The following is a 14458-nucleotide window of genomic DNA, read 5'->3' as shown; positions in this document are numbered from 1 at the left end:
GTGGCTAAACTTGTCCGGATGGAGTTGGAGAATCGTCCGGATGGATGGCTCCCAAGTTGTTCCCGAGAGTGGATATTTGAGCTGGTACGGTTGGATGGGTTGTCCGTCAAGACAGATTGATCACCTTGTCTGGTTGGATGGCTTGGGAAATTAAACAGAGAATGAGCATTGCGTCCGTCCGGTTGGTTGTGAAACCTGTCCGGTTGGATGGTTCATGAAATATTTCGGAGGCTGCACTCTTGGTTTGTTCGGACGGGAATCACGTTCATCTGGACGGATCTAATCTTGCCCATGGCCGTTTGCCTGCCGTCTTGAGTTGGGGCCTTGTCCCGGTCTCCTATCGCACAACCATTACTTCAAACTTGCACCATTTATCTCCAAATCTGTCACAACGGGCTTTCAATACCTGAAACGCTAGTGAAGTGTATCAATACCCAAGTACCATGATTATGGACTTAACTAAGGTAAATTGGGGAGCTTAAACGTTCACATTTTGATAGAATCTTATAGGACTTGGGAGCACTAACTGCTGCTGCCTACTGTCTTGCCTTAGTCTGACTTTTAACCAGTTGTGGAAAAATTTTAGTGTTGTCTTTCTGCGATCCATGTTGTTGGAGCCTGATATATCGTGTAGGGTCCATTTCGTAGCAGCTTAGTCTTTGGGGATAGGAGACGATATTACATGGTATCAGAGCTCAGGTTGGAGGAGGCCCAGAAATGCTACTCACACAGATAGTGTGTGCACAGATCGTGCACATATGGCTCTGTGGGGCCTACTACAGGGTCCCCACAAACAATTCAAGCTGTCCATTACCTTTAAAATGATTTTCTAAGTCATCTAGTGAAAAATCAACTTAATCCGATACCTTTTAAGTGCTTGATCTAATCGTCTAAATGTTTCTTCAGATTTCAAAATCCTAGAGTCTAAGAGAAATTGAAAGATTAGATTAAGCATTTAGAGGTACCAGATTGGGCTGATTTTTTATGTGATGACTTATAAAATCATTTTAAAGCTAATGGACGGCTTGGATCGTTTGTGGGGACCCTGTTGTGGGCCCCACGGAGCTGTATGTGCACGATCTGTGCACATATTATCTGTGTGGGTAGCATTTCTGGTTGTTGTGTTTAATCTTTTGTGTTTGTTTCTGGTTTTCACTCTGCTTCTCTAAATGTAAGGTTACTCTAAATGTTTAATCTCTGCATTTGCATCTCCACGTGCAAGATTACTTGCACATAAGCGAGGGTGTTTCTTGGTTGATATGTACTTGTTGGCCATTTCTTAACATGTTTCTAGAATAATTGGTGAACTCATCTAATTCCATTCCACTTATCTATCATTTCTAATATCATACATCATGGGGTATGTCATATGATATTGTGACTTGTTTAACTTTTGAAGGTTCTTGGCTCAATCGGTCATCCAATTCGACATACAGAAATTAGAGTTGTAGATTTTGAAACAGGTGATGTTCTTCCTCCAGGTTCGAAGGGTATTGTAGAAATTAAGGGGCCACAAGTAATGAAGGGTTACTACAAGGTAAAGAAATTCATGTCCCATAAATTCAGCTTCTGATCTATTGCTTTATGTTTAATAGGCTTGATGCATGTATTTGACTGGCTATTCTTGTATCAGCTAATAAAGCAAAATTGTCATTTCCATGGTCATGTAATGATATTTTTTACAATGTTCCCACATTCCCCTGATGGTTGAGAATTGTGGGATTGGCAAGAATGGAAACTGTAAACAAAATTGGCTAACCTTCTATCCGTTGCAGTTATTTACCTTTTCTCTCCTTTTGTATGACACTAATTACAAGACCTTCTCTTTCTGCCGCCGTGCGGCTGGACTAATACAAATCACATAGCTAAAGCTTTTAGGGTATCTATAGCCCATTTAGGGTTTTGGTCTTGGAATGTTGACAACTTGGAAACACGAGGGAAGTATTAACAAAGTATACTACTATACAGGATATGTGCATCACAACAAGTTCAACATTTTCCCTGTCAGTATTTTATCAGCAAGATATTCTGCCTTTCGTGTAGAAACTGACATATTATGTACGTGCAATGGAGGCTTGAATTATCAATTTTACTTTATTGAAGTAAGCTTAAGAACTTAAAACATGTACGTTTCCAGGATCTTAGCCAAGGTTTCTTTATTGTTATGCGGTCTGCAACATTGTTCTTGTTACTTGCTGTATAATAGGTAGTATAGCATGTGCTTGGAAGATTATTCGCTGTTCTAATTTAAAAAGAAAGTAATACTGTGCTTGTTGGATCAGAATGAATCGGCCACCAAAAATGCCTTAAATGAGAGCGGTTGGCTATACACTGGTGATATTGGTTGGATTGCACCTTCCCATTCACTGGGGCGTAGTCGCCGGTGCAGTGGCATGGTTGTTCTTGAAGGACGTGCTAAGGATACTATAGTTCTTTCAACAGGTAACCTAGATACTTCTATCGATAGTCCTTCCAAAGATTTCTCCTGTTGTCTGTTTATGGCATCCAGCCCTTTTCCTTTTCTGATTACTTATTTCATCAGACAATCTTTTTCATGAGAAAAGGACTTTAAAAAAAGTCACAACTGTCAAGTTTTTGCCATGCACGGTTTCAAAACCATACCGGGATCATCACCTACACCAGTTGATATGTGCTGAACTGTTAGAAGGTTTTGGTGTATTGTTTGGATGTATCATCCTTGTTGCTAATAGTGAAGAAAATATGGTTGTTTGACATTGTAGAAGTGTCAACTACATCCATTGGATAACTTTTTCTGTAAGATTGTTGTTACTTAACAAACAGAGAAAATGCACAGTCATGTTTCCGTTAAATTATTCGTGATCTCCTAAACAAAAGGCTCATTTTTATCAGAACTATACATTGGCAACCTTTTGTGCAATGTTAGATTATTATGGGTTATTTGTAATTAGTTTATTAGTTGTTCTATTATGTAACTAGTGCATTCTCTAGGACCATAGTATAATTAGTCTAATGTGTTGTATAAATACTTGCGTTGTATTCAGTTTATGAAGAGAGAAATATAACCCTAAATTTCTATGTCTCTCAATTTTACATGGTATCAAAGCGATAGAACTGAGTACCTGTCGTTTTTTTTTCCTTCCGATCAATCAAGACTTAGCAACTTCCATCCACTGTCGCCTTTTCTAGACCGTTGCCCTTGTCGACCACTGTCTGACGCTGACGAGACTTGTCGGCACCTCCGTGGTCCATTCCGCTGTCGTATGACGTCACTCCCGTCGATCCCGCCTATTTCTGGTGCCGTACGACCCTTGTCTACCGTATACGCACCAGATCTGCCTGTTCCGACTTCGTCCAGCCATTTCTGCTGACACCTGAAGTTCGCCGGACTAACTCTGACCTCCGACAGCCCTGACCCAATTCAGTTTCGACCTCACCTACACTCGCCGGAACTCCGACAGACTGTTTCAGTGGTATAACTCTTTGTTTTGGAACAGTGGTAGTGGTAGGAATTTTTTGATCTAAGTATTTGGCACTGTTCGTAGTTCGTAGTGGTAGGAGCTTTCAACTGGTGAGTTGACTGAGTATAAAGACAAGGCTCTCTGAATATTTATTTGGCACTCTGAGCTTTCAACAGGTGGATATTTATTTGGCACTGTTTGGCACTCTGAATATTTATTTTAAGGTGGTTTGCTGCAATTAGTATTGTTTCGGGCGTTTATTGCTGAGTTGTCTGAGTATTGTAGATTCGGAGTTGTGGTTCTACTGTTAAAATGTCATCAGAGGATAAAAACAAGGCTTCCGTTAATACGAAGGATGAGTTGAGTCTCTTAGGGACTTTGGATAACTCTTCTCTGGATATTTGTCATCTTAAATTGGATGGTACCAATTATTTGATTTGGTCTCGCACTTTCACTTTAGCTATTGAGGCCAAGGCATGTCAGAGTTTATTGAGGGCCCTGTTACTCCACCTGTTGAGGCTGTTGAACTTAAGAAGTTTAAATCTCAAAAATCGTTGATTATGACCTGGTTGTTTAACTCCATGAGAGCTGATATTCGCCATACTTTTCTACTCCTTGATACTCCATATCAGATTTGGACTACTGCAGCCCAAACCTATTCTTAACAAGGTAATGATGCACAGTGTTTTGAGTTGAGGAAAAGACTTCGTACATTGGAACAAAATCATCGCCCGATCTCTGTGTACTTTGCTGACTTGAGTGGAGCATGGTAGGAATTTGATTATTATCAGGGGTTTCAAGCTGTTTGTGCGGTGGATGCTGCTAATTGGCTAAAAAGGATAGAGAAAGAGCGTGTTTATGACTTTCTTGCTGGCCTTGATGTGGAATATGATCCAATTAGAGTGCAGGTGTTGGGTCGTGTTCCGTTTTCGTCTTTGGGAGAGGCCTATGCCATTGTTCAGCAGGAGGAGAGTAGGAGGAGTGCTATGGTGCCCACTCCTACTTCTGATCGTTCTGCTTTGGTTGTCATCCCTCAGGGTTAGTTTGGTTCTAGTGGTGGGCTTGTTCCACAGAGTGGTAAGTCACAGCCTGGTGCTAGCAGTGGACCTATTGATCGTGAGTCTCTCCGGTATGATCATTGCCACAACACTGGCCATACTAGGGATTTCTGTTGGAAGTTACATGGCCGTCCCTCTCGCAGGCGAGGGGGTGGACGCAGTGGTCGTGGTTTCATGCGTTCTCAGGCCCAGGCTCATGTTTCAGAGTCCACAGCTGCTACCTTACCTGATTCTGGGTTCAATACTAGAGTTGAGGCGCCTTCTGATCATGTAAGTGGATTTTCTCAGGGGGAGATGCAAGCTCTCAGGCGCCTCATGGCTCGGGCTGATTCTCCATCTACTATAGCTCCCACTTCCACCACAAGTTCCACGTCATCATATTTTGCCCACATAGGTATTCCGGCTAGCGCATTTACTGCATCTTCTGCTATTCCTTGGATTATAGATTCTGGTACCTCAGATCGTATGACAGGTTGTTCCTCTGTATTTGATTCTTACTTTACTTGTTCTGGTAAGGATAAGGTCAGAATAGCAGATGGATCATTCTCTGCTATTTCAGGGAAAGGTTCCGTTCGCTATTCTCCCTTTATTTCCCTCTCTTCAGTTCTCCATCTTCCAAACTTTGCCACTAACCTTCTGTCCGTTAGTAGTCTTACTCGTTCTGCAAATTGTTCAGTGACCTTTTTTCCTACTTATTGTGTTTTTCAGGAACTGGACACGGGCAAAGTGATTGGCAGTGGTAAAGCACAGGGTGACATTTATTTTTTGGAGTCTGCACCTCGTCCACCCCTGTCATGTGGTCTTGCTCTACAAGCAGATACGAGTTTAGCTCTCTCTATGTTACATCAGTGGCACCGTAGATTGGGTCATCCATCTTTTGGGATTTTAGAAAAACTTTTTCCTACTTTAATTAAGCATTGTTCTAGGAGTCAGTTTTTTTGTGAAGCCTGTGAGCTTGGAAAACATAAACGTTCATTTTATGCACCTATTAATAAACGGAGTGACTCCCCTTTTATGGTTATTCATTCTGATGTTTGGGGTCCTTCTCCTGTTACCTCTCTTAAAGGTTTTCGATGGTTTGTCACTTTTATTGACTGTTATTCTCGTGTGATTTGGGTGTATTTACTTAGGTCCAAAAGTGAAGTATTTTCTTGTTTTAAATCTTTTCATGCGATGGTGTGCACTCAATTTGACACAAATATCAAAATTCTTCGTAGTGACAATGGCACTGAGTATATCGATAAGAATTTTAGGGCTTTTCTAGATGACAATGGTATTCTTTTTCAAACGACTTGTGTTGACACTCCACAACAAAATGGAGTTGCTGAACGCAAAAATCGTCATCTTGCTGAAGTTGCTCGCTCTCTTTTGTTCACCATGAATGTTCCCAAATATTTATGCGGGAAAGCGATTTTGACTGCAACTTATCTTATTAACCGTATGCCATCTAATGTTCTCCACTTCAAGACTCCTATTGAGTGTCTTCCTAACAATTCTCGTGTCCTGACTCTTTCTCCGAGAGTTTTTGGTTGTGTGTGTTTTGTTCTTGTTTCTCACCCTGCTGGTGGCAAGTTGGGTCATAAAGCTTATAAGTGTGTTTTTGTTGGGTACTCTCCCACCCAGAAGGGCTATAAATGTTATGATCCTCACTCTAGGAAGTTTTTTGTCTCTATGGATGTCATATTTTGGGAAACCGAGTTTTTTTACTCTCCCTCCACTCCATCTCTTCAGGGGGAGCAACATGTTAGTCAGGAAGAGATGAGGGAGGAAGAAGTGTTTACATCTCAGACTCAAGGGTCATGGTCACTACCTTTTTATAGTGAGGGGGAGAAAGAGAAGTCTAGAGTGGAACCAGTGTCTGTTGATAGTGCAAAACAGGACATTGGTGGACGAGTGGATGTGAATAAGCGTATCAGACCCAGTGAATGGCCTACTACCTTGGCAACGTATCAAAAGAAAGGAAAGAAAGGCCAATCTTCATGTGTACTGCCACCTTGTCAATCACCATCCCCTGCTTCAGTTCCGAACTCCTCAGTTGACTCATCTGGTAATGAATCTTTTCCCATTGAACCTCCTATTATTGATTCTGATAATCTTCCTGTTGCTCTTCGGAAAGGTGTTAGGTCATGTACTCAACATCCCATTTCTCAGTATGTCTCTTATGATCGTTTATCTCCTTCATACCATGTCTTTGTTTCGTCTCTTTCTTCTATATCTATTCCACAGAATTGGCAGGATGCGTTCATGATATATGAGTGGAAAGGAGCTATGGTAGAGGAGATGACAACTTTGAAAAAGAATGGCACTTGGGAGTTGGTATCACTTCCAAGAGGAAAGAGATCAGTGGGATGTAAGTGGGTTTTCACTGTTAAACAGAATGCTGACGGTACAGTTGAGAGATACAAGGCAAGACTGGTAGCCAGGGGTTTTACTCAAACCTATGGCATTGACTACGAGGAAACGTTTGCTCCAGTAGCGAAGATGAACACTGTGCGGGCTTTGATTTCGTGTGCTGCCAATTTGAATCGGCCTCTTCACCAATTTGACGTAAAAAATGCATTCCTTCATGGTGAGTTAGAGGAGGAGGTGTATATGGATATACCACCGGGGTTTTCTTCCTCAGAGACTAAGGGAAAGGTGTGTAGATTGAAAAAGGCTCTTTATGGGTTGAAGCAATCACCTCGAGCATGGTTTGACAGGTTTTCAAAAGCTATGTTGAAGTTTGGTTACAAACAGAGCCATGCAGATCATACTATGTTCATCAAAGGAGGTGCTGGTAAGATCGTTGTCCTTATTGTTTATGTTGATGATATGATAATGACAGGCAATGATGTGGATGAGTTTGTTAATCTCAAGTCCAGTCTCGCTCAAGAATTTGAGATTAAGGATTTGGGACCACTAAGATATTTTCTTGGAATGGAAGTGGCAAGGTCTAATAAAGGTATTTTTATCTCTCAACGGAAGTATATACTTGATCTTTTGGAAGAAACAGGTATGTTGGGTTGTAGACCTGCAGATTCTCCTATTGAGGCGAATCATCATCTTAGTGGAGATGTGGGGGAGCGCACTGATAAGGAGAGATATCAGCGACTTGTGGGTCGACTGATATACTTAGCGCACACCCGACCAGATGTTACTTATGTAGTAGGGGTTGTTAGCCAATTTATGCATGATCCTCGTACTTCACATCTGGATGCAGTTTACCGTATCTTGAGGTATCTCAAGGCTGCTCCAGTGAGAGGAATTCTGTTTACTAATCATGGTCACCTACGATTGGAGGCATTTACTGATGCCGACTGGGCTGGTTCCGTGGATGATAGACGTTCTACTTCTGGCTACTGTACTTTCCTTGGGGGAAATTTGATTACTTGGCGAAGTAAGAAGCAATCAGTGGTTGCCAGGTCTAGTGCAGAAGCTGAGTATAGAGCTATGGTGCATGGAGTTTGTGAGCTCTTATGGCTCCAAACAATGCTACGTGATTTGAGAATTTCTAATAATGGTCCTATGAAACTCTACTGTGACAACAAAGCTGCCATAGTCATTCTTCATAATCCTGTTCAACATGATAGAACGAAGCACATAGAGATTGACAGACACTTCATCAAGGAGAAGCTGAGCAAGGGGTTGATATGCATGCCTTTTGTGAGATCCAAAGATCAATTAGCTGATATATTCACAAAAGGACTTGGTCGCAAGAGTTTCCACCCCATTGTGTTCAAGTTAGGCTTGATTGATATCTTCGCGCCAACTTGAGGGGGAGTGTTAGATTATTATGGGTTATTTGTAATTAGTTTATTAATTGTTCTATTATGTAACTAGTTCATTCTCTAGGACCATAGTATAATTAGTCTAATGTGTTGTATAAATACTTACGTTGTATTCAGTTTATGAAGAGAGAAATATAACCCTAAATTTCTACATCTCTCAATTTTACAGCAACTATAGTCAGGCTCCTTCAAAACTGTTTGCCAATCAAGCGTTTTTCAATTAACTAGTCTATTTTTGTTGGAAAAACAAAAGGTGAAAATGTTGAGCCATCAGAGCTTGAGGAAGCTGCCATGAGAAGTAGTTTAATTCAGCAGATTGTAGTTATTGGGCAGGTAAAATTTTATAATTTTTTTTTTTTTGTGAATTGTCTTTTAGCTCCATTTTCCCCTTCACTATGCCCACTCTTGAGGTTGTGCATATCTTCTCTTCTCTTTGGTGGTAATACAATAATCATGTGCAGGATCAACGTCGTCTTGGAGCTATAATTGTTCCAAACAAGGATGAGATTTTAGCTACCGGAAAGATGTCAATAATAGGTGCAGATACCTCTGAACTTAGCAAAGAAAATATGACTGCTCTATTACTTGAAGAGCTAAGGAAATGGTACAACTTATTTCTTTCAATCTTTGACAAGTCAGTGATCACATCTTATTTCCATATGAGCTTTTGCACTTAAGAATTCGGCTCCGTAGCGAATAGAGGCTCCTTTGCTGAAGGTCAAGGAAGCTTGCCACATACTGGTTGCCCCTCCAACTCTTTTCTACGGAGCCAAAAAAAAATGCCAACGCCAAAACTACATAGTAAATACTTGTCCTTTTCTTTCTATTTCTATGCTCACGAATTAAAGAAAACTAACTACAATTGGCCCACGTGACTTATATATAGAGTCATAGACTAAACAGGATGAATGTCACCTAACTCTACTATGAGCCCTTGGAAATAGATGAATTTTAAAGGTGAAACTAGTGCTTGTATGGAAAGGGAAGAAAAAGTAAAGAGATGAAGAGTGACAGAAATAGGTTTTAGGCACATAATAAGCCCCTTTCACCGCCCATGGTTTGACATTGTGCCGTAAAGCTATAAAAACATAGAAATACCTTAACAAGTTTGTTAGACAAAATAAAACAAATAAATACTCTAACACTCCCTTTCAAGCTGGGTTATAGATATCAAACGTGTACAATTTGTATGGCGTGACAATATTTTTTCTCACCAATAACTACAAAAGCGACAATCAAGCTCAATATACTCAAAGACAATTGGTTGAGAATAAAGAAAAGCCCATACATGAGTAGGCAACCTCAATCCTAAGCGATTATTACCTAAGTTAGTATGAGATCATTCCTTTTGGATGCTGACTCAAATCAACAATACCAATAGAATGATTACCAAAGATAATTACATCATCAATGTAAACAATCAATATGATAGTGCCAGAAAACCAAAAACAAAATGGTTAAAAGTAGAATGCCAAAAGCCACATTCACCTGTTATTTTGCTGAATATATCAAATTTTTTATGAGAAGACTATTTCAAACCACACAAAACGGTACGCAAACGACATACCAGATGTTCAACGGCGAAAACAACATTTCCTGGTGTCTGGTTCATTTGTTTTGAAGAAGACCATGAAGTGAAGTAGTTTTGGTATGAAACTAATGCAAAGGCCATGAATGACTAGGGTATAATCATGATACAGAAGTATCAAAAGTGAGTTAAGACGAGCCACAAGAGAAAAGGTTTGCATATAATCAACCCCAAAATGGCTGATGTTGAATATTTGACTATCGGTTGGAACTGATTTTTGCTCTTACCTGCTCTCTAATATTCCTCTTCGCTAGATTTTCTATTACTCTTCTTATCGATTTTGCCCCGGCCTAATTTGTTGTAGGTGGGCTCCATGGCCCAATGTAACTAAGTAGTTGGATGTCCATGAAAACGTAGTCTAATATAATATACAAATATAGCTGGGGTGTGACCACATGGAAAGAGAGGAATTAAACAAATCTTGCTTTTTTGAGCATCTTTAAAATTGATTTTCCTCTCCGCCAATGAACCCTATCTTTTAATGGCTTTAAAAGTTGTGAATTACTCTATTTGTTCACTTTTTTGAGGTCCAATAGTCTTAATGGGTTCCAGGGGCACTAAAATAACAATAGATTTCCATTTAGAGTGGTAGGTAAAGTTCGTTCACTTTTAAAGAGGGTGAACATAATTGCACTTAAACATGATGTTAAGTTTGAGATTGGTAACCATCCACTCCTCCCACCAAATATTGATGACACTACAAGTAGTTTTCTTTAGATGTTATTGTGTGTGGAAATGATCATAATGCCTAATTTCTTATTTGATATAGTTGTTTTTTATCCATTTATAATAATGTTGGACGCACTGTTGTCTGAGTTAACAAGGTTATCACTTGCAAATGACTTTTTTTTTTTTTCCTTTCCAGTTTTATGCCCTACTAATTATTTTCTTTCATGCAGGACTTCTCAATGCTCATTTCATATTGGTCCAATCCTTGTCATTGATGAACCTTTTACAGTAAATTTCTCACACTTTGATACACATTCATTGATCTTTCTGATCTAGTTTCATTCAACAAATCCCTTTCATGTGCAGATTGATAATGGTTTAGTGACTCCGACTATGAAAATTCGGAGGGACAAAGTTGTTGCTCGATACAAATTGCAAATAGAGAATCTATACAAATGATTCCCTTGTTAGAAGCCATCTTTGATGTGGTTGTACGCAGGAAAATTACAACGATTCGTTGAAAGCTTGCCTTTCATCTGAAATTATGAACATGTTATGTATCCGTGTACATAATAATTATCTGGAGCTCCTAAACATGGTACGTATCATTGTACTTAATCATTATAACTGGAGCAACTGTATACCCTGCATATTGAAATGATATTACCGATTATTTGTGTTGCACAATATATTCAACGGACTTTGGGTGGTACTGCGAAGCCACAAGAAAAAAGTAAGGCGAGGTATTGTTGAATTCCCTTTTATCTGAAGCTCCCAGCATCTTTTTGTATCCATGTATGTCATAATTACCAGTGGAGCAACTGTATGCCTTGTGTATTGGATGGATGGTAAGTATTGGTGGTCATATTGTCATGTCTTTCGTTGAAATTTGCAATAAAATAGAGAATTATGCCTGCGACTGTTCATATAGTTCGTCCGGGATTTAAGTTCTGATATTTGAAAGATGTGTCCCTGGGTGTTGGTTGAAAGCTTCTTTGGTTTAATAAGTCTCGTTTGATTCAGTATGGGGCATGGAAATAACAACATATATTAGACACACCATCAAATTCTACTCCTACTAGATAATTGCGACATTATTACTAACCAAAAAACGATTGCAGGGTCCCTTCCAAGATGGAAAAGCTTGTGAGTGGGAAAAAAAACACTAATCTTGACCTTCAGCTAATATCGAAGGATTTATTTTCAAGGCATTTTGGCTACAAGTCATGCGAAGGGCTGTTGTATATAAATTTGTGATCGAGAGATCAAGCTGATTTTTCGCTTAGATTTGCTATTCTGCGAGCCTAACAAGATGAACAATTCAGATTATTGCAATAAATGCACGGTGAGGCTCACAATAGCGGTGGCAAAAACCCCATTATTTCCACCACTAGTGGATAAAATTTAACAATTATTCTATGATCACATCCAAATAAACATCTACACACGTGTGTGGGCTCCACTTACATTGCACATTGTAGTATGTGTGGGGCTCACACATTTGTGGGTGTATATATGGGTGTGGAGGTAGAATTACTCTAGAATTTAAACTCCATACATGCATGTGTAAATAGAATCAGTTACTCTCTCCGTTCTTTTTTAAGTGTCCTGCTTCGTAATTTTAACTTATTAAAAAGATATCATCATTATACCTTTCACATCAACTTTTTCCTTCACTTTTCCTACTTACCCATCATCATTACATTTTTACTCACTTACTTTTCAAAAAAAATCTATTTTTAGGGGTAAAATAGACAATGCATCAACTTTTATCCACTAACTTTACAAAATGGACACTTATTAAGGGACAGCCCAAAATGGAATAATGGACTCTAAAAAAGGGACGGAGGGAGTACAATATAATTAACAGAGATTGACATATTACACTAAAGTCCTCTGATTACAAGAATATGGCCCTTTAGGGCTTCTTCCTATCATTCCCCACCCCCATAAAAGAGATTTGACATATTACACTAAAGTCCTCTTATTAGAAGAATATGACCCTTTAGGGTTTCTTCCCATCATTCCCCACCCTATAAAAGAGACATTGTCCGCAAGGTGGTAAACGAGGAAAGGGATTCGACAAGTCAAATCAAGATTCTCTAGTTGCATCTCAAAAATGGCATTGAACCACTTCACCAAGACCATAGTATGAGCATAACTCTTTATTCACCAATATCTTGTCTAAAATAGCTACTAGTTCCAATAGAACAAGTCCTTCAGCCTCAGTATGTGGTAGTTTGTGTAGAGACCCATAATAAATTTTGTTAAATTTTAATGTTCGAAATGTGTTTGAGGCATTTAAATGTGTAACAATATTGTGGAAATGCATTTGGGGTTTTAGTAAAATTGTATGGAAATTGTGGGAATGAGTATAATGTATTACTCCTTCCGTCCCTTTTTAAGTGTCCTGCTTCGTAATTCCAACTTATTAAAAAGACATCATCATTATACCTTTCACATCAACTTTTTCCTCTACTTTTCTTACTTACCCATCATCATTACACTTTTACTCACTTACTTTTTAAAATGGAATCTACTTTTAGGGACAAAATAGACAATTCACCAACTTTTACCCACTAACTTTACAAAATGGACACTTATTAAGAGACAGCCCAAAATGGAATACCGGACTATAAATAAGGGACGGAGGGAGTATTAGTTTAGGGTGCAATGTGTATTTGGTCCTATAAAAGTGATGAAAATGGTCCATCAGGAGGAAGTATTACACTTTCCCCTTTTCCCCACCTAACACCCACGTCCCTCTCTCATCTTGGACGCTCTCTCTCATACTCTCTCACTCTCACTCTCACTTGTATTCTCAGCAAACATCTCAAACCCACACCACAAAGATGTACTTCCTCTCCACCATATACTCACATTCTAGACCTTGAGATTCGCTCATTCAAGTTTGGTGGAGGTGTTTTTGGTTGCAATCAAATTTGGGATTCTAAGGCTTGCTTGATCTTGGAGTTTGGCTCTTTGAGGTTAGAGGTAGGGATTTTTCACCTATGTCATGTGTTTACGAGTAGATTTGGTACTTATGGTCTTTAAAGATGCATGGTTTTGGATGGTCTCAAAGGGTGCTCCGTTGTCAAAGAGTGTCGACCCTCTTGCCAACCCATTATAAGTGACAATTGAGTGACTCCCTTTTTGATATACCACTGAGGTACTGGTGATTGTGGAGTTTTGCTTGAACCCTTAAAATAGACATGCCGGGATATTAGGTGAATTAAACGTCGGTTGCCCGTTCGATGCACATGCAAAGAATTGAACTTTCCCTTGAATAAAACAACAATTAATTTTATGTTGAATTTTTTGCTTATGGCTCTCATGTCCCCAGCAGAGTCGCCAAAACTGTGGACACCCCCTCAGAGAGGAATCTCCACACATTGGTCTTGGGGAAATTTATATAAATGGTCCTCCTAATTTCATCTGAGTCTCATTTTCTTCCTCCAAATATCAATTACAACTCTTTTGATTTTAAAGTTTGGTTTTCGTACCAAATTGGTCCAATTGATAACTTCTATTAGCCAAACTAGACGGAAAAAATCAAATTGAAAGCAGACGTCAATTGAATTGAACCAACTTGGTACGAACTGCAACGTCCAAACTGCCATCAATTTGATTTTTTCCATCCAGTTTGACTGATAGATGTTATCAATTAGACCAACTTGGTACAAAAACCAAATTTAAATGTCAAAAGAGTTGCAATTGATATTTGAAGGACAAAAATGAGACTCCGGTGAAACTAGGAGAATCATTTCTATAAATTTCCCTTGATCTTGCTACGTGTTTCTTTGATTTGACCAAAACCAAGGATATTCTCATTGTCATGCCCTTGATTTTCAGCATGAATATAAATAGTTTTCCATGATAAAGTCGTCAAAGTAGACCATATGATACCCCAAAAGAGTTTGTCATTTCCATGTCAGT

General features: G+C 39.2%; 1 protein-coding gene across 4 annotated transcripts in view; it reads left to right on the top strand.

The window, feature by feature from the left end:
- Positions 1-11800, top strand: part of LOC131299472 (probable acyl-activating enzyme 16, chloroplastic) — a 37709-nt gene extending 25909 nt beyond the window's left edge. For 2 of the 4 annotated variants that reach the window (XM_058325023.1, XM_058325025.1), the window contains 6 exons: positions 1400-1537; positions 2283-2442; positions 8519-8598; positions 8727-8869; positions 10753-10810; positions 10889-11273. In XM_058325023.1, coding sequence (XP_058181006.1) covers positions 1400-1537; positions 2283-2442; positions 8519-8598; positions 8727-8869; positions 10753-10810; positions 10889-10981 — 672 coding nt within the window. In that variant the 3' untranslated portion in view covers positions 10982-11273. Of the gene's footprint in view, positions 1-1399; positions 1538-2282; positions 2443-8518; positions 8599-8726; positions 8870-10752; positions 10811-10888; positions 11274-11643 lie in introns of those variants that run through there. The other 2 variants (XR_009190788.1, XM_058325024.1) reach the window with 2 other exon arrangements.
- The last annotated feature ends 2658 nt before the right edge of the window (positions 11801-14458 follow it).

The sequence above is a fragment of the Rhododendron vialii genome, chromosome 9a (assembly GCF_030253575.1).
Source record: "Rhododendron vialii isolate Sample 1 chromosome 9a, ASM3025357v1".
Lineage (NCBI taxonomy): Eukaryota > Viridiplantae > Streptophyta > Magnoliopsida > Ericales > Ericaceae > Rhododendron > Rhododendron vialii.
This window is presented reverse-complemented; position numbering and strand designations above follow the sequence as displayed.